This window comes from Girardinichthys multiradiatus, chromosome 18, assembly GCF_021462225.1.
Source record: "Girardinichthys multiradiatus isolate DD_20200921_A chromosome 18, DD_fGirMul_XY1, whole genome shotgun sequence".
Classification (NCBI taxonomy): domain Eukaryota; kingdom Metazoa; phylum Chordata; class Actinopteri; order Cyprinodontiformes; family Goodeidae; genus Girardinichthys; species Girardinichthys multiradiatus.
This window is the reverse complement of record NC_061810.1, coordinates 9,729,461-9,755,075: the sequence shown is the minus strand read 5'-3', so window position 1 is coordinate 9,755,075 and position 25,615 is coordinate 9,729,461. Positions and strand designations below refer to the sequence as shown.

The following is a 25,615-nucleotide window of genomic DNA, read 5'->3' as shown; positions in this document are numbered from 1 at the left end:
TACCATTATTGCACAAAAGATGCTCTATGGACAAGAATGCCACCAAGATAAACATAACGAAAGAAAGGGAGAGAGGCAGGGCAAAAAGTTAAAGGGGAGAGGAGATAAGGATAGAGGAGAGAAAGAAGGATAAAGAGAATACAAGATAACACCTTAGAAGTCTGCTTCTACACCCGCGGAAAGAGAGGAAGAAAACCACAGGGACAAACAACAAACACATATATAACAACAACAATGTTACTAAGAAGTACATGGTACTAATTAATAAAGGATGCATTTAGTGGCAACCAGCGCTCAATATAGAGTATATATGTCCACACCCACCCCACTCTAGAGCAGAGGAGAGCCCTGGGGACCCACCCAGCAGCCACAGTGGAGTAGCCCCAGGGAGCTGCAGCGACGAGTCCACAGGCCCCACCGGAGGAAGTCCAGCCATGGACCCAGAGACCCAAGACCCTAGGGCAACCCCCCAACAGAGATCAGACAGAGTCAGGGGACCCAGGCCCCACCAAGCAGCCACCAGGAGTGAGCCAGCACGCACCCAGCCCTGGAAACCGAGAACCACCAACACACTGGTGGGCAGAGACAGCAGCCACCGGGAAAGAGTGTGACAGGGGGGGCCTAAGATGATCCAGGAGAGGGGGGACCCCAAGACCCAACCTGACACAAAAACAGCCACACACAGTCACAACTATCGTTGCTACCTTCATGCTTACACATAGAAACACTGACACCCACATACAAGACATACAAGAATGGATGTCGTACACTCATTTGCACTCACCATACATGCTCTATACTTCCAGGTCCAGGTACTGATACTCCAGAGGGGCAACTAGCCCTTGGACCCAGGAGGCGGTCCTGGTGCATTTAGTTTACTGTGTAGGACACTTTCACTTCTGCATGAGTGGCATTCGGTTGATCAACTGGTTGTCCAGTGATGTTAACCTGACCTGTGATTGATGAGCATACTCTGCTCCACCATGTGGATTCAGTGGGCTTTTCAACACAATACAGGAGCCACATGTGTCCTGTTGATGGCTCTGTTGGGCTCCATGCTGAAGCATGACGGGGGTCTTCAAACGGCATTCACATTCAGACTTCAGCCAAGTCCAGGAAACAGGACATGTGACACTCGCATACATGCAGAGTTTCACTGCTGTGTGTGTGTGTGTGTGTGTGTGTGTGTGTGTGTGTGTGTGTGTGTGTGTGTGTGTGTGTGTGTGTGTGTGTGTGTGTGTGTGTGTGTGTGTGTGTGTGTGTGTGTGTGTGTGTGTGTGTGTGTGTGTGTGTGTGTGTGTGTGTGTGTGTGTGTGTGTTACGTGTAGGTGGAACTTTCACTCTGATATATCAAGTAACCAAGGAGACTGAATCCTGATCAATATTTGATTCTCTGCCACTTGAGCTCTCGGTATGTGTAAAGAGGGGGGCGTGTGTGTGTGTCTGATTTTGGGCTGCTGTTACATTGCTTTATACTCATCAGGTTGTGGCCCAGTTTCAACTGGCTTGTCAGCACATTGAAACATTGACTCACATTGATTTTCCCCTCTCAGGGATGGTAGGTAAAGCTAAAATGGCACCTATTTAAAAGCTGGGACTAATCACATGTTAATGTCGTGTAACATTTTGCACACATGCCCCAAGGTGGTAGAAGGCTACATCATGTGCAAAGAAGAAATTATTGCACTCCAAGTAAAGCATGAAGCCTGACCAAATTGCCAAAAACATCGTAGAGAAAGACCACGACTTCTGGAATAATTTTCATTGGACAGAGGAGTCTGAGTTATTGGTCTGAATTGGACAGCAGGACAAAGAACTTGTTTGACATAAAAAAAAAAAATCTACCGTTCCAGGAGAACAACCTTGTATAAAACTGAGAAGCATAGAGGTAGAAGTGTCATGGTTTAGGATGCTTTGCAGCAACCAGGTGGTCAGCTCACCACGAATACACCATGGATACAACATGAATGCTTTTACTCAGAGGGTGCTTATGGAAAGAAAATCTATAAGGGCATCTGTAAAAAAATAAATAGCTGAAGTAGAACCAGATCCTACGACTTTATAAAGACCCCCACAACATAGCAGCAAATCCACCAATGAGTGGCTCAGAATTCAGAAATGGAAAACATCCTGGGGTGAGTTTTAATCTTATTGAGATGTTGTGAGGGGACTTTGAAAGAGCTGAACCTACCTACCTACTATCGAAAAAAGAAAAATAAAGGTCTCTAGTGCCGAATTTATTTTTTTAATATTTAAAAAGAGCTGAACATGCAATAAACCCCTCAAACATGTCACAGCTGAATGTAAAGAGTTGGGTGAATTTTCCTCAGACTGATGTCAGAAACAGATACTTCAAGAAGTATCCCACTATCTGTTTTCTCAAAGCATTTTGTTGCATCTAGGCACGCTGCAGGGAACCTTTCCTGAGTAAATAGTTAATAGATTGAATTTTCTAGTCTTACAGATCACTCAAAGCACTTTACACTAGAACCACATTTACCCAGTCGCACACATTCAGAGATGCACGGATTGGTTAGCAACTTGGGGTTTAGGTTCCCTGCTCAGTGGCACATTGACATTTGACAGGAGGAAGCTGAACTTAAACCCACAGTCTTCCTATTGCAAGATCACTACTGAGCCACAGTGACTCCCATAGTACATGGGGGTGAGAGTACATTACATGTTGCTGCAGACAACATTTTTAAGCTTCCATTAGACATGTATAATCTGTTGAGAGTGGACTATAAGTTGAGACCCTCCATCCCAACGGCCGTCACCAGAGAAACTCACTTGGTCACCAAAGTCATTGAGTTCTCTTTCAACATTCGCTTCGGTATATCATTATGGGATATGCCTCCAGCGCCTGTCCCCGAGAAGCTCTATTACATTACGCCAGCCTTGACTGGCAGATGGAAGTGACGTCCGCTTCCATGGAAGGGACTTCCTGCCAGTATAAAAGCCTGACGTCACTTCAGTCACCTCCTCTCGCTACCAGAAGCACCTTTCAGATGGTCAATATGGTAACTGAGTTAGCTTAACTGTTCACTGAGCGAGTTAACAACTCGGTTGCTGAACGCTTCTCAATAACTGTGCTTAACTTTTCGCAGCTGCAACTGGTCACTGCCCTCTTAACGGAGCTTACAAAGTCGTGAAACTTGCACTTGTTCTCACCATGGACAGAGTCAAGCCACCATCTATAACCTGACATGTGGCAACCTCATAGCTGGGGCAGATACTCATTTTGTCTGCGCTTCGTGTCGGGGGCAGCGACATGCCCAGGACACGTTATCATCACGTTAGCAAAGAAAAAGAGACACGCTACTTTCGGGGTGTCTACCAGAAACCTGTACACCCGCTAGTGGGGGAAGATCAAAGCTACCGAGCGCTCAGTAGACCCACAGCTGTGGCCAGAAGGCACACACCAGTGCACAATCACATGCCAGTGTCAGAAAACATGACCTTCCCCCTTCACAAGTTCAATAGTTGTTCTCTGGTGTGCATCTAGGCCCAGAGCCGAGGGCCCAACCACTACAAAATAACTTAATAAAAAATGTATTGTTTTTAACCGTGTCCTGTCCAGCAGAGTAGCCTCAGAATTGTTGTCTGAGTGCCAAGAAAAAGCCCAACAGATTTACTTTCACAGGTGGAGCATTACAGCTAACGCTTTAAAGCTCTGCTTGATATTTATAAAAGAAACTTTATTAGAAACTGCTTTGGGATTATTTCAGTTGTTACAGGGACAGAAATGAAAAGGAAGAAAATAAGAAGCATGACTGAGAGAGAGGTGGGGCAAAATGGAAAAGGGAAGAGAAAGAGAAAAGAATAGAGGAAAGAAAGAAGGATGAAGAGAATACAAGATAACACCCTACTTGCTTCTACACCTGTAGAAAAATTTATATTAACAGCTTTTTTACCAAAACGTGCACGGTACTTATCAACGCAAGATGTATTTAGTGGAAATGCAGCTCAATATAGAACATTTGTGTATCTGTTAACACCTGAATCTATACATCTGTGGGTCTGAGTGTGAGCGTGCATGTGTATACAAGGTTTCTCCATAAAAATATGAAATAGTGAGTGTGAGGAGCCACAGACCTGTCCCCCTGGACCTGGGACAGATACGGAGGAGAACAGAGCCATAGATATCTAAAGGCCCCCCAGAGCACAGGAACCCCAGGAGAACCACCGCCGGGACTACCGTAACCCCCCCCAGAGAAGAGCAGGGGAGAGCCCAAGGGGAACCACCCAGCAGCCACAGTGCAGAAGCCCCAGGGAGCTGCAGCGGCGTGCCCACAGGCCCCGCCGGCAGCTGTCTACACCTGAGCAGATCCAGCCATGGACCCGAGACCCTGGGACATATCACTACACAAGCAGAGACCCGACAGTGCCCAATGGTCCAGGCCTGGGCAAGCAGCCAGGGAGGAAATTACCCCCCCATTTCCTGACACATAAAACAGGCACACATTCTCACCCTCATGTGGACACATAAAAACACTCACACCCACGCTCCCAACGTAAAGACAAACAACAATGGACGTAGTACACTCATTCACACTCCCCATACATGCTCTATACTCCCAGGTCGAGGTGCCAATACCCAATAGGGGCAATCAGCCTCCGGACCCAGGAGGTGGTCCACTTCTCTCTGGGTTGGAGACAGGCAGACCGCCCCAGCACCTGAACCTGGACTGGAGAAACATTATCCAGCTATCTCAGCCGACCCCCCACCTCACACGCTGCAGCCCCTCCACGCCAACCTCTAGCCCGCCAGTCCATGAGAGGGAAACATGCACCAGCTGGGTAACCGGGCTGGGCAGGCCAGAAGCACGCGCAGCAATGATCAAGAGTGGGCCCCACTCCAAAAAAAAAAAGGGAGACCAGCCGGCCCAGTGCAACCAGAATACACCACACAAAGGAGGGCACATGACCCAACATGCCCCAAAACCCCCCAAACCCACAGGGCAGAGCCAACAGAGCTCCCAGTCCCCGATGCCCGGCACCGGACCGCAGCCACAACCAGACAAACTGGGCAACAAAACACATCCCACACCAACACCGAGGCCGCCAATAAGCCACACCCAACCCAAAATGGCAATTCAAAATTCAAAAATGCTTCATTAATCCTAAAGGGAAATTAAATGTTGTTGTAGCTCATTATGTAGATTTCCTCAAAGAGCCGTTGTAAATGCTGATGGCTGTGGGCAGGAAGGATCTCCTGTAGCGCTCTGTCTTACAGCACATCTGAAGAAGCCTCTGACTGAAGACACTGTTGCTGTGGGACAGTCTCATGAAGAGGATGCTCAGGGTTCTCCATAATGTTCTTCATTCTATGAAGAATCCTTCTTTCCACAATGATCTCCAGAGGTTGCAGAGGAGTCCCCAGAACAGAGCCAGCCTTCTTTATCAGCTTGTTGAGCTTTTTTAAGTCCCTGGTTCAGATGCTGCTTCCCCAGCAGATGATGGCAGAAGAGATCACACTTTCCACAACAGACTTATGGAAGATATGCAGCATCTTGCTGCAAACACCAAAGGACCTCAGCTTCCTCAAGAAGTACAGTCTGCTCTGTTCCTTCTTGTAGATGGCTTCACAGTCGCATCTTCACTCCAGTCTGTTGTCCAGGTGAACACTGAGGTATTTATACTCCTCCACCACCTCCACCACTTCTCCCATGATAGAAATAGTTTTTGACTTATTCCTGTTTCTCTGAAAATCTACAATCATCTCCTTTGTTTTAGTCACGTTCAACATGAGATGATTGTTTCCACACCATGCCACAAAGCGGTCCACCACCTTCCTGTACTCATCTTCTTGTCCATCTCTGATCCACCCCATGACTGCAGAATCATCCGAGTATTTCTGCAGATGACAGGAGTCTGTCTTGTACTGGAGGTCTGAGGTGTACATAGTGAAGAGGAATGGTGAGAGTACAGTCCCCTGTGGTGCTCCTGTGCTGCTGACTACCTGCTTAGACTCATAACCCTTCAGTCTCAAACTGTGGTCTGTTTGTCAGGTAGTCTTTGATCCAGGAGATTGTTGAGGCCTCCACCTGAGTCTTCTGGAGTTTCTGACAAAGCAAATCAGGTAGAATGTCAGGTTGTGTTGAATGTACTGGTGAAATCAAAGAACATGATCCTCGCAGTCCTGCTGGCTTTGTCCAGATGACAGTGGGTATGTTGAAGCAGGTGTATGTTGGCATCTTCAACTCCAACTCCACAGCGATAAGCAAACTGAAGGGGTCCTGATAGTTCTGATATTTTTATTCAGTCTTTTCAGTTGCATCTTCACGTAATTTCTTGAGACACACAGATGGAAGGGGGAGGCAAAAGCAGCATCAGCATCTTCTGATTTGGTTGGGTTAGGGTAAGGGTGAGGTTTATGCATTTGTGTCACGTTGAGGAATTTATTTCTCCAAAATCATAAGAGGTGACAACACAGTCTCTTCAGATTATATTAAAAGGTCATCTATACTATAACCAAAATTATTATTTCATAATTTCACTGTAGATTTCTGGAGAAATACACAACTACCCCAACAAAGTACCCCAAATGCTTCTTTTTGGTGAGGTCGAAAAGGTCCAACATCTGACACAGTGATTGTCTGCAGGTTACTTTTCTGTTTTCTAATTTCTCAGCAGTTCCCAGGATCGGCGTCCTTTCTGCTCTAGGCAAGGCAAGGCACGTTTATTTATATAGCACATTTCAGTAGCAAGACAATTTAAAGTGCTGTACATAAAAAAGAAACATAATAGGAGAAGTACATTACAGTGGCATAAAAGTAATTAAAAAATATAGAGAATAAAATGAGTGATAAAAAACTTTGAGGAAAGTTGGACTGAAAACATACCAACAATGTTTAGATAGCACAGTCAAAGGCCACTCTTAACAAATAAGTTTTTATTCTTGATTTAAAGCAACTCGGGGTTTCAGCGCTATCACAGTTTTCTGGGAGTTTATTCCAGATCAGTGGAGCATAAGAACTAAAAGCTGCTTCTCCATGTTTAGTTCTGGGTATGCAGAGTAGATTTGAGCCAGACGACCTGAGAGGTCTGTAATGTATTTGAGTGCTACGTTATTCAGTGATTTATAGACTAACAGACGTATTTTCAAGTTTATTCTCTGAGATATGGGGACCCAGTGTAAGGACTTAAGAACCGGGGTAATGTGCTCCACTTCCTTAGTTCTAGTGGGGACGCGGGCAGCAGCGTTCTGTATCAATTGCAGCTATCTGATCGACTTTTTAGGGAGACCTGTGAAGACACCGTTGCAGTGTATGATGGCATCTTCAACTCCAAATCCACAGCGATAAGCAAACTGAAAGGGGTCTTGATAGGTTAGTTTGCTTACTCAGGTGGGCCAACAGGAGTCTCGGACCTTCATTATGTGGGATGTCAGGGCAACAGGTCTGTAGTCATTGAGGACTGATGGGTGAGTTTTCTTTGGTACCGGAACAAGACAGGAGGTCTTCCACAACACTGGAACCTTCTTCTCGGCCAGGCTAAGATTGAAGAGGTGCTGCAGAATCCCACAGAACTGCTCCGCACATGCCTTTAGGACTGTGGGGCTGACACAATCTGGACCTGCAGCCTTATTCCGATTCAGTTTCTCCAGTTGCATGTTCACCTGAGACACACAGGTGGAACGGGGAGGCAAAGGAAGCATCGGCATCTTCTGATTTGGTTGAAGGCAACCATGTAGAAGCAGAAGGGTCCATGGCTGAGGTGGAAGATAAAACATTTGAGGTGTGACAGGGAAGCTTTGGGTGAAAGGAGGGTGGGATGTCTGTTGGCTTTGAGGTGGAGAGGAGGATGCTGAGCTTGTTTCTGAACTGAACCTATTGAAGAATGTGTTCAGTTCATTCGCTCTGTCCAGACCTCCATTGGTCTGATCATCCTTCTGCTTGAAGCCTGTGATCTTCATCCCTGTCAACACATCTCTGATATTGTTTTGCTGGAGCTTGCTCTCCAGCTTCCTCTTATCTTGACATTAAGTTGCTTCTGTATACTCCTCAACAATTGTCTGTCTCCCTCTCTGAAGGCTCTTTTTTTTTTTTTGTTAAGCAGGTCCTTCAGATCACTGGTGATCCAAGGTTTGTTATTGCGAAAGCATCTCACGGTTCTGGTGGGGATGATGTTATCCACACAGAAGTTTATATAGTTGGTTACACACTCAGTCATGACATTGATGTCCTCTCCATGTGGCTGGTACAATGCATCCCAGTCTGTAGCCTCAAAGCAACCTTGCAGGGCTTCTTCAGCTTCCTGTGACCATTTTCTGAATTTATCAATCCAGTTACCTGAGAGACACAGGTTTGCAAATGCTGGAGAAAAACTACCACCTCATCTGCATAAAGACTGATTTTATGTTCAATTTTCAAGCATTGTATGCCTTTAATATCTTTAGTTTGCCAGATTGCTGCCGCTACTGGTTCAATAAAAAATAGCAAATAATGAGGGGAAAGTGGGAATACCCACCTGCCCCTCTGAGGATAGAAGCCGGAAGATGTTTGGTTGTTTGTCCTGACAAATGCCATTGGGGATCTGTATAATATTTTTAACCCGTTTATGAAAGAGCTTCCAAAACCAAATTTAGTCAAGGTTGCAAGCAAGAATTTCCAGTTAACTCTATCAAATGCTTTGTCTGCATCTAGAGATAATATATTGGTCTCAATATTTTTGCTGTAGGAATAGTCTGTTAAATTGCAAAACAAAATATATTAAAATTAACAGGCGGACAGAACGTGGCCGTGCAGCTGCACATAAGGCCATGAGGGGGAGCTCTCACCCTACCTCTTGCACAGAAGGCCCCCTTAGCCGGTGCAGCACAGTGTTTACGCAGGAGCACCTTCAAGTCCACTGGCAAACAAAACTCGGCTGTGGCGAGGGTACAGGGCATCAGATTGGGCAATGAAGACTGTATCCAGGGGATACAGGTTCCAGTTTGTGACAGCCCCACCCTGTTTCAAGGGCATAGTGTAGTCATATGCCTAGCGGGAGTCAGGACGGATCCTACAGAAGGAAATAATTTCCCTGCAAAACAAAAAGGCTATTCGGCTGGTCCTTTTAAAACGGCCTTATTAGTTGCTTTGGTTTCTGCCAAACCTGTGAGCGACATTCAAGTGCTCGCAGAGAACCCGTCCTGCATGCAGTTACTGGATGGGGACTCGAAGATTTTACTGAAAACTAATCCTGCCTTTATACCAAAGGTTGTTATAGCCCTGCCATGCCGTGCCTTTGAATCAATGGTTTTCTACCCACCACCATTCTCCTCAGGACCATGAACGACTGCACACACTCTGCCCCAGTATGAGCCCTGCGGTTATATGTGGAGAAAACAGCGGATTTTCGCAAATCGAAGCAGCTGTTTGTGTTATGGGATTCATCACATAAAGGAAACCTTCTCACAAGACAACGCCTCTCAAATTGGATAGTGGGGTCTACAACTTTAACATATGAGAGCAGAGATCCCCTGCAGGCCAGCGGGCTCACTCTAGTCATGGTATGGCCTCATACCAGGGTATACTTGTGGAGGACATACAGGTCCTTCTCAAAATATTAGCATATTGTGATAAAGTTAATTATTTTCCATAATGTCATGATGAAAATTTAACATTCATATATTTTAGATTCATTGCACACTAACTGAAATATTTCAGGTCTTTTATTGTCTTAATACGGATGATTTTGGCATACAGCTCATGAAAACCCAAAATTCCAATCTCACAAAATTGGCATATCATTAAAAGGGTCTCTAAACGAGCTATGAACCTAATCATCTGAATCAACGAGTTAACTCTAAACACCTGCAAAAGATTCCTGAGGCCTTTAAAACTTCCAGCCTGGTTCATCACTCAAAACCCCAATCATGGGTAAGACTGCCGACCTGACTGCTCGCCAGACGGCCACTATTGACACCCTCAAGCAAGAGGGTAAGACACAGAAAGAAATTTCTGAACGAATAGGCAGTTCCCAGAGTGCTGTATCATGGCACCTCAGTGGGAAGTCTGTGGGAAGGAAAAAGTGTGGCAGAAAACACTGCACAACGAGAAGAGGTGACCGGACCCTGAGGAAGATTGTGGAGAAGGGCCGATTCCAGACCTTGCGGGACCTGCGGAAGCAGTGGACTGAGTCTGGAGTAGAAACATCCAGAGCCACCGTGCACAGGCGTGTGCAGGAAATGGGCTACAGGTGCCGCATTACCCAGGTCAAGCCACTTTTGAACCAGAAACAGCGGCAGAAGCACCTGACCTGACTACAGAGAAACAGCACTGGACTGTTGCTCAGTGGTCCAAAGTACTTTTTTCGGATGAAAGCAAATTCTGCATGTCATTCGGAAATCAAGGTGCCAGAGTCTGGAGGAAGACTGGGGAGAAGGAAATGCCAAAATGCCAGAAGTCCAGTGTCAAGTACCCACAATCAGTGATGGTCTGGGGTGCCGTGTCAGCTGCTGGTGTTGGTCCACTGTGTTTTATCAAGGGCAGGGTCAGTGCAGCTAGCTATCAGGAGATTTTGGAGCACTTCATGCTTCCATCTGCTGAAAAGCTTTATGGAGATGAAGATTTCATTTTTCAGCACCGCCTGGCACCTGCTCACAGTGCCAAAACCACTGGTAAATGGTTTACTGACCATGGTATCACTGTGCTCAATTGGCCTGCCAACTCTCCTGACCTGAACCCCATAGAGAATATGTGGGATATTGTGAAGAGAACGTTGAGAGACTCAAGACCCAACACTCTGGATGAGCTAAAGGCCGCTATCGAAGCATCCTGGGCCTCCATAAGACCTCAGCAGTGCCACAGGCTGATTGCCTCCATGCCACGCCGCATTGAAGCAGTCATTTCTGCAAAAGGATTCCCGACCAAGTATTGAATGCATAACTGTACATGATTATTTGAAGGTTGACGTTTTTTGTATTAAAAACACTTTTCTTTTATTGGTCGGATGAAATATGCTAATTTTGTGAGATAGGAATTTTGGGTTTTCATGAGCTGTATGCCACAACCATCCGTATTAAGACAATAAAAGACCTGAAATATTTCAGTTAGTGTGCAATGCATCTAAAATATATGAATGTTAAATTTTCATCATGACATTATGGAAAATAATTAACTTTATCACAATATGCTAATATTTTGAGAAGGACCTGTATGTGAGGCTGCCAGCTGGATGATCCTTCACACCTTCACTAGGTTCTATAGTTTATAGAACCTAGTGAAGATGTTACGACGACCACTCTGGCTCACACGTTCTGGGTGTGGGTTCCACATTGACATAAATGCTGGATGGATCTGCTGGTCTACAAGTGAGCTTATCTGGCAATATGGGAGCACAAATATCTCGTAGTGAGATACTGAAGCGAGTGTTGAAAGAGAACATTAGGTTAAGGACTTAATCCCGGTTCTATGAAACATAAGTGAGGTATCTCACCAGATCACCCTCCTTGCCTGGAGTGAAGAAGAGGTGTGCTTACTATGCTGAAGATCACCTGCGTGACCTTGGGCATTTATACAGGGAGGAAGTCCCTCCCATGGTAGCAGATGTCACTTTCATCGGCCAGTCAAGACTGGCATAATGTAATAGAGCTTCTGAGGGAAAGGCGCTGGATACGTTTACCATTATTGGATTTCTTGCTTATGTTTCAAAGAACCGGGGTTAAGTCCTTAATCTAAAGTTTTTAAAGCCACTGGGAGCTTTTAAAGAATAATGCTGCACCCAGTTTGAATTCCTCTCAGTCTGTCGAAACATCTTAAAAAATGCAGGACTGTGAGGGTGAGTAATGGGGGACAGCAGGGCAAGATGGAGAATGCAGCCACGAGGAAGGGTGGTGTATGGATTGTTCCTTTAACTTAATATTAAACTGGTGAAGGAATCATTGATCTAAAGTTTAACCACATTATTTAAGCTGTTAGAAGCAACTTCTGCCGTTTTTTTCTCTTTAATGACGGTGTTGAACTCAAACTGCAGCATGTCCACTTCTTTAACAGTCGACAGTAGATTCAGTGTTTGTTAGGATTATGAACCTGAGAATATTATTTAATATTAATATTTTTATATTTTTATCAAATAATATTTTGGTCTGTTAAGGGTTGTCCTGTGAATACCAGCCCAGTAAGGCGATGGTATTAGGACAAAATAGAAAGGCGTGAGATGAGCTCTGACATTATTGAACAGCAAAACTCTGCACATATATGGAATGAATTCACACAATTTCTTAAAATACAAGAATTTATTAACAAAAATAAGTCAACTCAACGTCAAACATATTTCAATCAACAAACTCTTTACTATGCTAAAACAATCCAACTAAACTACCTAGCAGAATTAAAGAATAACGAAGTTGATGAGAGATGATTGAAAATCATGACCAAAAAGAGTGATGCAACATTACCATGCAATGTTTATGTTTGAGAACCAAGGATTATCTTGAAGAATCTGGAAGTGACGTGAAGTTAGTGTTGGAACTAACTTAGACCACCATTCACAATGCAAGATCAGATAAAATATTATTTTAATAAAATGTTTTAAGAATGATCTGATGAATAAAACCAACCTTCTGGATGACTAATTCTCAACGGGGTCTCATTATATGCCTTTGTTTATTAAAATAATATTTAAAGAAATATTATTAAGGGAATGATAAAACATTTAAGGACGTATTTTGGAAAAGAACCAAATCATCTCACTTTTCCTCTTTTCAACCTCTTTGACCACTCCTTCACTTTTTCCTCTCTGTTTGTTGCTACCACTCAGCTCTCTTCACTTCCCTCTTGGTTGACAATCCATCACCTTTTCTTATCCTTCTTCTTTGGCTGTGTGCAAGCTGAAGTGTGAGGGTTAGTGTGTGCCTGCTGCTCCATCCATTTGAGCCCCCATGTTCTGAGTTATTACTCTCTAATCCTCAGTGAGACCAGAGCCTGTCCACAACTCACTTCTCCCCCCTTACTTTGCTGATTTGTATCCAGACTGGGTTGAAAGGTGTGAACCATTTACCTTTACATATTTTTCAGAAAATATGTGGCACCAGGGGGAGATGTGGACGGATGCTACCTGTTTAAGTCACTATACATAAGATTTAAAAGTGATAAACTTGGTGTAGATTGCAAAAGTACCGCCTTTCAGATTTTTCTATTAGTGCAATATTTGACCAGGTCTTCTACTTGCTTGCAAATGTATCCATACACCTTGGACTTGCTTTACAACCAAAAACCTCAGTGTTTTATTTTGTTTTGTTTGACCGACACATGTAGTGCAGATTTGTGAAGTGGATGAAAGTTTATGGCTACTTTGGAGAAGCTTCAGAGATCCACATCTCAGGTAGGAGAATGTATCAACAGGACAACTATTGAATACAAATGAATTTGTCTACACTCTACAGATTTTGTTGTTGTCAAAAAAAGTTTAAAATACATAATTTTCTGTTGGGACGAACAGCCACGGATTTCAACATTAAACTCCGGTACAGACTTTTCTGGAACTTTCAAAATAAATTGCATTTAACAGACTTTCAGCACAACTTCAGAAGGGGGAAGGGGGGGAATGTTTTTTTGCTCGAAAAAAAACAAACTCTTCAAACTGGATCCAAGAGTGTCATAAGATCACACGATCATATGCACAAGTTAAGTATGAGTGAAGCACTATTTGCGTACCCGGTGATTTCATTCATAGTTAGGGGAAATTAAGGTATAAGCATTGCTGACTTTCTCTCCGAGCCCCGCAGAAGCAAACGGTGTTCGAGAGAAACCCCTGCAAAGACACAGTCTGAAAGGAAGACAGCAGAGACCACATCATCGTGTTAACCCGTGTGGTCAGCGGACAGGACGGGCCAGCTACAGCTCCGGAGCTAACCCTTTTGTTCATAGAGCGAACGCACGTTCAACCCCCCGCGAAGCTACCGAGATTTGCTAACCGCTTGTTGACTGTGGACGTTTCTTCAAACTTCGCCCCTTGGACAACATTTCCTCACCATGGTCAGAGGTTAGGTTTGGGCAGATTAACAGTTAGGATGAAATGATCTGAATGTTTTCATTCTATGAAGTTTGGTTTTGTTTGTGTGAAACCAGGCTATCTGCAGCACGCGTGCCCTGTTTGTGTTCTGTGTTTGTGTGTTTTTAAGTTAAGTCAAATTTTAATGAAGGGTGATTTTAAACACAGAAGATTGATCATAACGCGCCGTCCGCGCTTATGCATTTTAACCCTTTTATTAACGGTATTTTTAAAGGTGTGTGTTTGATTCTGGTGCTAAATAATATTTACCCAGAAAGGTTTGGCTCGTTTCCAAAATACTCCCATAATAATGTTTCTTCAAATATTATTTCAATAAATAAAGGCAGCGAATTAGACACCGTTGAGAAATGGTCATCCAGAAGGTTGGTTTTATTCAGCGGATCATTATTTATAACATTATTTTATTAAAATAATATTTTATCTGATCTTGCATTGTGAAAGGTTGTCTAAACATTTGCTGATTATTGCCTAAGTTGGTTCCAAGACTAACTTAACTTCATTTCCAGATTCTTCAAGATAATCCTTGGTTCTCAAACATAAACATTACATGGTAATGTTGCATCACTCTTTTGGTCATGATTCTCAATCATCTTTAATCAACTTGTTTATATTGTACATAGCCCATTAGTCTTCATTATTCTTTAATTCTGCTTGGTGGTTTAGTTGGATTGTTTTAGCATAGTAAAGAGTTTAATTGAAATATGTTTAACTTTGAGTTGACTTATTTTTGTTAATAAATTCGTGTATTTTAAGAAATTGTGTGAATTCATTCCATGTGTGCAGAGTTTTGCTGTTCAATAATGTCAGAGCTTGTCTCACACCTTTCTATTTTGTCCTAATACCATCGCCTTATTGGGCCGGTATTCACAGGACAACCCTTAACAGACCAAAATATTATTTGATAAAATATTAAAATATTAATATTAAATAATATTCTCAGATTAATAATCACAACATTTCCATGGACCTCACAATAATGCACTATGTTGTGTTGGCCTATCACTTAAAATCGCATGAAAACATTTAACCTATTCTTACTTTTTGAAAACGTTCAAAGGCTTGAAATACTTGTAGAAAGTACTGTAAATGTGATCCTGCCACACAGTAAAAGGAAGTTGTTACAGAGGCTGCAGGTGGCAACGTTATCTCTTGTTTTCCATCCTTTCTGTTCTGGCTCCCCCTCTTTGTTCTCCAGTGCCTCATATCATCACCCCAACATGAATCTCAGTGTCTCTGGGCTCGTATTGGCCCATCACTCTTCTGTTTTCTTGTTCATTTGTTGGTCTGCTGCATGTGAACAGGGCCTGCATCCATCACAAAGTAATGACATAATGTAGTTAACTTTTTTCCTGCAGTGATGAAAAGAAAAATGGGATCTTGGAGGAAAAAGTGCATATACCCAAACTTCTTTGTGCATTGTGTAACAACTTGATATGGTTTGTTTGTTCTCCAGGGTCAGGGTACCCGTATGTTCTGGAGGCCCCAGCCCAGGATTTTATCTCTGGTAAACAAACAACAAAATGTGTAATTCCCCGTCTACCCCCATCAACTAAAACTAAGCTCTCCAATTCATCTCTTTATTACTACAGCTCCACTACTGCTCCATCAGTTACCTGTACTAAATCGTCATTAAATGTTGCTGCATTGCTGTGATGCTTGCAAACAGTGTCCAGTGCTTTGTGATGTCTAAATCCCTCCATCATTAATAACAAAAAGAGCTCTCCAGACACCAGTGATTGTTTAAGTGCTGGAAAAGTTTGACAATGCTGCAAATGGGAGCCCTGAAACACAGAATTACACACTTATAGCTTGTGGCTTCTTATTAATCAACAACCAACATGCCTCAGTATACTTAACATTGCTGTTTTGCTGCAGACTAACTCCACCAGCCTGGCCTTATGACTGCTTCCCTGCAGCCCTAATGTGGAGTCATAAACAACATCTTGTGTGTGTGTGTTTTCTGTGTATAAGAAAGCGGGAGTGAATGCCTTTGGGTTAGGCTGTGCTGTAAACAATGATGATCAATGACTTTTTCCTCTGTTAGGTTTAAGCAAATGTCTGACAGGTACTTAGTGGTCATACACCATTAACTTTTCTTACCTTTTGTTTTGTTACAACCACAAACTTCATTGTGTTTTATTGGGATTTAAATGACAGATTAACACAAAGTAATCCATCGTTGTGAAGAGGAAGCTAGAGCTACGTGGATCAATGTTTTTTACAAATTAAAATCTAAACGGTGAGATGTTTTTTTTTGTTTTCAACCCAACCGAGTCAGTATTTCTGCAAAATGAGCTCTTGGGGAATGTCTGTATTAGCCCAATTCTTGTCCTGATTCTGAATTGGGTTTTAGACTGGACTTTTAATAGGCCATTCTAAAGCAGCCATTCCACTGTAGCTCCAGCTGTATGTTGAGGGTCATTGTCCTGCTGCTAGGTTAACCTCTGACCCATGTAACAGGTTTTCTTTTTTCTGATTACTTTTGTATTTAGCTCCATCTGTCTTTCTATCGCCTTTGACCGACATCCCTGTCCCTGCTGAGGGAAAGCATTCCCAGAGCAAGTAGCTGCCACCACTATGGGGAGGAGTGTTTTCTACCATACCTAGCATTTTGCATGTAGGGTTAACTTTACATTTTCTTCTTCCACGTGTTTGTTGTTTACCCCATTTTCTTTCAAAAGTCCATATTGGCTTCGATTTAACAGCGCTTCCTCCCCAAGATTTAGTTTTGGGTGGACAGCATGGTAAGTTTGCAATTGTACCATCCTCTTTCATTTGTCAGATGATGGATTGAACAGTCCTCTGTTAGATGTTCACCTTCTGGGACATTTTTGTTACCTAACCCTGCTTTAAACTTCTCTAAAACTATTCCCTTGACTTTTCTGTTGTGTACCTTGTTCTTCCCGATGCTGTTTGTTCACTAATGTTCTGGATTGTTCAGCTGGATTTGTACTGAGATTAGATTACAAAAGGCATGTTTGACTTCAGCCCCACATGGGCCAGAGTTGTTTTTTTGTAGAAAATGTATGCTTTTTCCATTCACTTCACAGTTATGTGAAATTTTCTTTGGTCTTTCAGATAAAATCCAAATAGAAAGCTCTGAGATTTGTGGTATGAAATGTGAAAAAGGTTATTAGATATGAATGCAATGCTCTGTATATATGTACAGCATTTGTGTGTTGTCCTTTTTCCTCATTTCATTAGTTGTATTTGGGGATTGGATATGTAATGCAGTTTGTAAGTTAGACTATTTTTACTTTATTCTTTTATATATGTCTATAACAGAGCATGCTTGGTAAATATATAGGATTTTGCTGTCACTTTTGAAGGATAGCGCAGGTATTGGGTGTACTGTAGAGACTAGTTACAGTAGCGTGTAAAAGTGTAAATCAGCACACCTCTATGTCTGCAGAGGCCTGCAGAACAGAAGTGCTGACTCTGTGATGGCAGAGCAGTGTGTGTGTGTGTGTGTGTGTGTAAGAAGGGAAGGGAAGGAAAGGGCAAACTATAGCGAAATAGAAAGGCGGAAAAATGAACGGATGTAGAGCAGTAATGTAAGCATGATTTGAAATAGAAAGAGTTTGAAAAGTTAACACAGGAAATGAAAGACAAAAGATGAGCGAAGGAGGTGTTCACAGAGGTCTGGAGAGGGGATGGATGAAATTAATGGAGATGGAAAGAGAGGTCTAGAAGGGATAAAATGAGAGAAGGATTGAGAGTCTGCAATGCATCATGTGGCTTTTGGTTCACCAGGCTGCTGTTCAGGAAATGATACAACTTACCTTTTTCTTGTGCGATCTATCTAAAAAAGCCACACACACAAGACGGAGATCAATAATTCTGCAGTGAATTTAAGGTACATACACACAAATCTGCCCACATTTGCATGGTTAAAAAAAATCCACGGAGTTAACACGATGCCAAGGAAGGAAGGAAAGACCTCAGCAATGATCTTAGAGAAGAGATTGACTTTTCCAGTATTTGGGATACTGTTTTAAGGCAATTTCTAAATGATTAGTGGACAACATTTAAAACCTATCCTTCCTGGTGTAAATGTCCATCAAATTTAGCCCCAAATTAAACTGTTCCACACTTAAATAAACTACTAAACAAACTATGGGAAGGTAACAAAGGAAAGGACTCATCTTAAAAGACTTGTTGATTTTATTTCCAGGAAAGAGGTTGAAAGAGATTTCCTAAAGAGATTGTAGCATCTCAGTGGTTTTCCAAACTTCAGAGATGCATTTGAAGCTATGACCAAGGACTCAGAGTTATGTTGCTGCCACAGGACCACGGCTGAGTCTGCATAAACTCCTCTGTAAACCAGAGTATTCTAGAGTTAACTGTGTGGGCAAATAGAGTTGGAGGTTGTACAGCAGGACAATGATTCCTGAAAAATAGTCAAGGTGTTCCTCATGTGCATAAAACCTTACACTTGAAAGAGGATGTATTTCCATTTTATCATGTCTAAAAGTTGCAGGGGTGACATTGCAATCACCACTGCCACAATCTGCCTAGCACATGACTTTACCCCTTTTAATGCTGTTTACAATAGCTACACATTCACATAATTACAGCATCAAGCGTTTGTTTCAGTCATTCATCTTTTAATCATATCAGCAAGAAAACATTACATTAAAATGACGGTGAACTTGTAATCCATTCGTTGGCTACTGCATGTAGCTGATTTGTGCCTTTTTACTTTCTAGTTATTGATCCCCAGCAAATCACCACCCCAGGAAAGGAGGCAGCCTCAGAAATCAAAGGGTCAGGGGAGTTGATTGTTATTGTCGTTTCCGTAGACTCTGAGGAGACAGAAGAGAAGTGACTTCATGTAAAGAGGGAAATAAAATCAGCCAGCCTAAGACCTTAATGCATTCATTAAGGATGATGTAAGGGCTATAGTATTGATTTTGGGTTTATTTGAGGCTGACAGTGAAAAATTAATCAATGACTTGAAGGCAGAAGTTGAGAGCTCTGGCTCTGAGTTTAAAAAGAAACAAGGATGCAGTAATAATTTGTATTAAGCCCCCTATTATTATACCCCTAGATAAAATCCAGTGTAACACAGGGCCTTCAGAAGTCAACAAATTAATAAATACAGTACACCTGTTTTTAATCTTCGTATTCCGAGCTCTAAGTGTTGAACATCTCATACAACTCTGTTTAATCCATCATCTGAACATAGAGCATGGCATAACTGCAAACACACCAAGACATGATCGCCCACCTTAACTTTAAAGAGCATTACACCCTTTTGACAGGAGAACACTAAACATAGCAAGAGCAACAATGGAATGGGTAATATCAAAGCTTATAAATGTATTAGAATGGCCCAGTCAAAGTCCAGACATAAGTTCAGTTGGGAATCTGTGGCAGGACTTGAAGAACTTGAATTGATGTTCACGTTTTCTCCATCCAATCTCACTATGCTTGAGATATTTTGCAAAGAAGGATGGTAGAGACATACCTCAAAGGCCTTGTAGGGCTGAGGACAAATAACTGTGTAACAATGAACAAGGCTAAAAAACAAGGTCGGTTCCACTTCAAGAATATTTGGATACTTACAATTTTTCTCAGAGCACATTGCATAAATGCTAACTGGAACATGACATCAAAAAACTTGACAATTGGTTAGTTGATCAGTGCTTAACGGAGCTCTTATGATCTGCTTTTGTGAAGCCGTTATCAGCCCAGCAGTCAAGAACATTTGAACTTTTTTTATTTAGTTTTATAAGCGTTTGCAAACTGCAAACAAAGATCAGTAGCACTGCAGTTGCATGTGGGTATCTTCACGTGAAATGGCAGAGTACCACTCTGTTGCTGCTGTGCTTCTTGCTCTTTTTGTTTACAGACACAACATAATTGTGCTCATAAACACTCGCAAACTGTTAGCCACCAACATAAACAACTAATTTTGTTCTCTGTTTTAGAGCTTCCTGTCAGGATTACACTGAAAGATTATGTCTGTCTGGTCTACAGTATGATATTGGTGAAACCTTTATCCTATTTCTGATGTCATAACGAAGGGGCATTTCTGTTTTGTTTTGGCTGTTGTTGGAATTAAACAATCATGAAACCCACATTATATCGACTCATCAGATGTGGACCACAATATCCTTAAATGTCTCCAGATTCATTGCAACACATTTAGGGATTTGTGAAACATTTACTCTATGTTCACTGTTACTGTAGAACAGCATTTTTCATAAAACTTTTGATTTTTTTGTTTCAATGCACCTGGCTAGACTTACACAGGGTAATTGACAAATAAATCTGTCAATAGACGAGAGAAATACTGCGTGACCGGAAACGGCAGACAATAATGTAATAAAAATTTAAATAGACATTTTGTAAACTTTAAAATTAGTTTGTTAGCTGTTTGTTAAATGATCAAATGCTCTAAGACTATTAGGTTCAAAAAGTCAAAACCTAGGGTTCATGTGATTTTCTGTCAGCCATCTATACTCTTATGGCCCCCTGATTGCAAAGTCAAAAAGGCTTTCTGTGATTGAATGTTGCAGGATTGTTGAGCTGTACATACCCGAAGGGTTGCAACACAGCAACCCTTCGGAGGCTGAACACTGTGATAGTCATTTTACATTTCTTTAAAGGTTTTAAGGGGGCTTTAACAATAAAAGACCCTCCGTACTTCTCTGAACGATACAAAGAGATGACCAAGAAAATGCAGGCAGATGCTAAACCCAGTGTAGGCCCTTACTGGTGCTGACCGCAGCCAATAACCAGAAGATGTCTTCTGTTAGAGAAGGCCTTAGAGAACAAAAACATCTCTGAAGCCACATCTCCTGTGCAACAAACTTGCCCTTTGGGACTACAGGCAGATTTTGATCACAAGTGCATATAAAGTCACAAAAGTATGTTTTAATAAATTAAAATATTAAGAAGCGTTAAAGCATTCCTTGATGAATATGGCAAGTGACTGAGACTTTGATTATAGCCTCAGATCTTTAGCATTTGATAATTCTACTTTAATAATAATTTAGGTCCAACACAGAAGCTCTGTTTACTTTTTGAAAGCATCTTTAGCATTTATTGCAAGATATTTGTCCTCCTACTCTGCTAGGGCTTTAAATTGAGGGAATTTGGTGTGTAGGTTTTAATGTTACCCTCCTATAGACGTTTTAAACACAAACCCCAAAGCCTGCAATTAAGGAAGGACACCCAGGTTGTTTATGTCTCATAATAAGTTGGCTGATTTATTCCAGCCTCTGGTCTGGGATGGTGCATGTGTGTCTGCCGATACACCATTACACCTCATTAGGCAGACATTCTACCGCTGCCATAGGACTGGTACCACAACAGTCGTTACTCGGCAAGTGATTGAGCGCGAGACGAGACGCTTTGGCTGCTCGCTGGGGACCGACGCAGAGGCTGTTACAGAACATTTACATAAGCACCCCCCCACCCCCCCACCCCTCGTTTTCATCTTATCAGCATAGAGAACACATGAACACTAAGGAGGGAGTGGAGGAGGAATGGATAGAGGGATTAATGAATAGACGAGTTGAGAGATGGAGATGTTACAGTTGGAGGGTTCAGAGGAATGATGATGTTTTTGTTAAGTAGCAGAGCAAACATTTACAGATTCATAGTTGTTTTTTATTTTTATTTCTCTGACGTTTCTATCTCGTCCTCAGGGACCAGTTTGTTTTATAAGCTTTAGCTCTTTCCTTCATTCATTAATCTCCATTCTTGTTGCCTTTTTTATTTTCTCCACATGTTCTGCATGGACTCCTTTACGGAATTAGTTTTTAAAGAGGTGAAATCGTTACGCATTGAAAAAATTATGAACCACTCTAGGTTCTTGTAACAAGAACTTTCATAAAATACTTAAAAACCAGGCCATGAGACTCCTGCTCGTCTTCTGTGATGTTTGTAAGAAAATTGGTACCTGTCAAGCTGTTCTAAAGTTCTCTCAAACATAAAGCCTGTATGATCCAAATTTTGTCATATGTACTGACCCATACTGATCCACTATGGGTCACGTGGAGCCTAGATATTTGTGACCGTGTGAGCTATGCTCACAGGCAGTTATAATAGTCCCATAGGATGGCACCAGAGACACAGCAGATGATGAAAACTGCTGGTCAGATCATGAGCAGAAGAAGAAAAACAACAACAAATCTTGTTTTTTTTAAGAAATACACAAAGAAAAGATCAACTTTTTTGCCCAGCGGGAATAATTTATCCCTCGTGGACAACAGTGGTACAAAAACTACATTAACGTTCAGTTGAGAAATCTTTTATTGTTCTTTTCTCCTTCTCCACTTCTGCGTAGACATTGTATAAACAGTGCATCAATGCCCCCCAAGAGGCTGCAGTAGAAAACTGTTTATCTCTGAGTGGAACACGGATATGGAGCTGAGCATAAAATTATATGAATAGGGGCACCTAGTAGTCCATGAGGACCAAGCGGCTCTTGTACACTGGGGGGTTGACTGTATTGCCAAAACAATCTGTCTGTCTACTTGTACATGTACAGTACAGACCAAAGGTTTGGACACACCTTCTCATTCAAAGAGTTTTCTTTATTTTCATGACTATGAATATTGTAGCTTCACACTGAAGGCATCAAAACTATGAATCAACACATGTGGAATTATATACTGAACAAAAAAGTGTGAAACAACTGAAAATATGTCTTATATTCTAGGTTCTTCAAAGTAACCACCTTTTGCTTTGATTACTGCTCCGCACACTCTTGGTATTCTGTTGATGAGCTTCAAGAGGTAGTCATGGTTTTCCAATAGTCTTGAAGGAGTTCCCAGAGATGCTTTGCACTTGTTGGCCCTTTTGCCTTCACTCTGCGGTCCAGCTCACCCCAAACCATCTCGATTGGGTTCAGGTCCGGTGACTGTGGAGGCCAGGTCATCTGACGCAGCACCCCATCACTCTCCTTCTTGGTCAAATAGCCCTTACACAGCCTGGAGGTGTGTTTGGGGTCATTGTCCTGTTGAAAAATAAATGATGGTCCAACTAAATGCAAACCGGATGGAACAGCATGCCGCTGCAAGATGCTGTGGTAGCCTTGCTGGTTCAGTATGCCTTCAATTTTGAATAAATTCCCAACAGTGTCACCAGCAAAGCATCCCCACACCATCACATCTCCTCCTCCATGCTTCACGGTGGGAACCAGGCATGTAGAGTCCATCCGTTCACCTCTTCTGTGCCGCACAAAGACACGGTGGTTGGAACCAAAGATCTCAAACTTGGACTCATCAGACCAAAGCACAGATTTCCACTGGTCTAATGTCCATTCCTTGTGTTCTTTAGCCCAAACAAATCTCTTCTGCTTGTTGCCTGTCCTCAGCAGTGGTTTCCTAGCAGCTATTTTACCATGAAGGCCTGATTCACACAGTCTCCTCTTAGCAGTTGTTCTAGAGATGTGTCTGCTGCTAGAACTCTGTGTGGCATTGACCTGTTCTCTAATCTGAGCTGTTGTTAACCTGCGATTTCTGAGGCTGGTGACTCGGATTAACTTATCGTCCGCAGCAGAGGTGACTCTTGGTCTTCCTTTCCTGGGGCGGTCCTCATGTGAGCCAGTTTCTTTGTAGCCCTTGATGGTTTTTGCGACTGCACTTGGGGACACTTTCAAAGTTTTCCCAATTGTTCGGACTGACTGACCTTCATTTCTTAAAGTAATGATGGCCACTCGTTTTTCTTTACTTAGCTGCTTTTTTCTTGCCATAATACAAATTCTAACAGTCTATTCAGTAGGACTATCAGCTGTGTACTGTATCCATCTCCCGCACAACACAACTGATGGTCCCAACCCCATTTATAAGGCTTGAAATCCCACTTATTAAACCTGACAGGGCACACCTGTGAAGTGAAAACCATTTCAGGTGACTACCTCTTGAAGCTCATCAACAGAATGCCAAGAGTGTGCGGAGCAGTAATCAAAGCAAATAGTGGTTACTTTGAAGAACCTAGAATATAAAACATATTTTCAGTTGTTTCACACCTTTTTGTTCAGTATATAATTTCACATGTGTTAATTCATAGTTTTTATGTCTTCAGTGTGAAGTTACAATAGTCATGTAAATAAAGACAACTCTTTGAATGAGAAGGTGTGTCCAAACTTTTGGTGTGTACAGTACATGAACTATTCCTAATCTATAAGGTGCAGTTTGTTGATGCACCCACCGTTGCCAGCAATAGCAACTTTAACTATTGTGTAAACATCTTCCTCAAGGTTTAGGAGTTTGTTCATAGTTAGATGAGAAAACCAGAACTGTTGCCTTCTCTCTAAATCATTCCAAAGGTGTTCAAGAAGGTTGAGGTTCAAGACCCAGCGCAGATCAGTCAAGTTTCTGCTAACCAAAATTCACTGATTTGGTGGTGTGACCCAATATATTTGGCAATATAGCGTACGTCAAGCCTATTAGACAACCTGTTGCTCTAAATCCTCTGAACCACCAATGCAGGCAGTCATGAAGCCGAGTTCGTGAGTAAGAACAAAGTGGGTGTTCTAAACTAAATCTTTTAAAAATTTCTATATCTGAATGTTGTTCGTTAAGTTTTATGAAGGTGCCTGAGTAACATTGTTGAATTCACAAACTAAAGAATCACAAACCCCTTGCTCTGAACCCCAGTCCAAACTTCTTTTACCTTTGCAGCGCTTTCATCTTGAACTGCTTCCTTTTTTCTTGCATTAAGTTGATGCAAAATCTGGTACAACACAGATTGTTTTTAAAAATCCTCAAGATAATTGGACAGCTCATGAAAAAGCTTTAACTTGATTATGTATGTGTACCTTTATTGACACCAAACATCAGTTTTATTTGAGTCCATCCTCTATCAGTCAGCACTGACATTTAAAACTAAAACTATCTGAATATTCCCATTTGTCTGTGTTCCTTATGATCTAATTAAGCAGGTGGTCTTAAACACAGCGAGGCGTTTCTAATTGAATCTCTGCCTCATGCATGAAGGTCCATGAATGAATGTAGAGCCACATAGACGGGAAGAGGGAGCATGCCTCGTTGCCATGACCACGCAAAATTGATGTACTAATGGTCAGCCTTTTACCCCTTTACACCCTTATAAGGCTGTCACCTTGCATAATGCATGAAAGGGGTGATTTGAATAACTGAGTTTTATGTGAGAGCAGTAATGAGAAATCTGCACTGGTTTTCTTCAGATTCAGGACCGGTGTTGGTTTCCTTAGAAGTGACATAATTATTTTATTTAAATTTGGAGGTTTCCAACATTTCCTCTGCTTTTGTACTTCCTATTTTACATTTTTGGGTAAACAAATGTTGGGCTTGGCTATTCCATAGCCCTTCTTTCTGAATGTGCTCCGGTCAGCTTAGTCTCACATGTACCCGTTACTGGTTCCAGTCACAAAATAGAAAATTAGAACTGTGCAAATTTGCAGTCATTTGAGATAAATACAGTCTCTTAGAAATTTCTAGGTATTACAAATTCTTTCTAGGTGTGCAGACTTTTACAAGCCTCTTTTACCCACCCCAACCCTGGCTTCTTTATTTTCTGAAATGCCCTTTAAATTGGTAAGAATGGTCTTTGATTGAAGCAGTTTTAGTCCTGCCATAGTTTTTGGAATTTATTGGCAAACAATATATAGAAAGGG

The 25,615-nt window shown here is 42.0% G+C and overlaps 1 protein-coding gene across 9 annotated transcripts in view; it reads left to right on the top strand.

The window, feature by feature from the left end:
- The window catches only part of LOC124883862 (chloride channel protein 2-like), a 231,731-nt gene that overhangs the window by 78,024 nt on the left and 128,092 nt on the right, over window positions 1-25,615 (top strand). For 6 of the 9 annotated variants that reach the window (XM_047391271.1, XM_047391276.1, XM_047391272.1 and 3 more), the window contains exon 3: window positions 15,455-15,505. The exons of the other annotated variants lie outside the window; for them this stretch is intronic. In XM_047391271.1, the coding sequence (XP_047247227.1) occupies window positions 15,455-15,505 (51 nt within the window). The remainder of the gene's footprint in view (window positions 1-15,454; window positions 15,506-25,615) is intronic. 9 annotated transcript variants of the gene reach the window in all.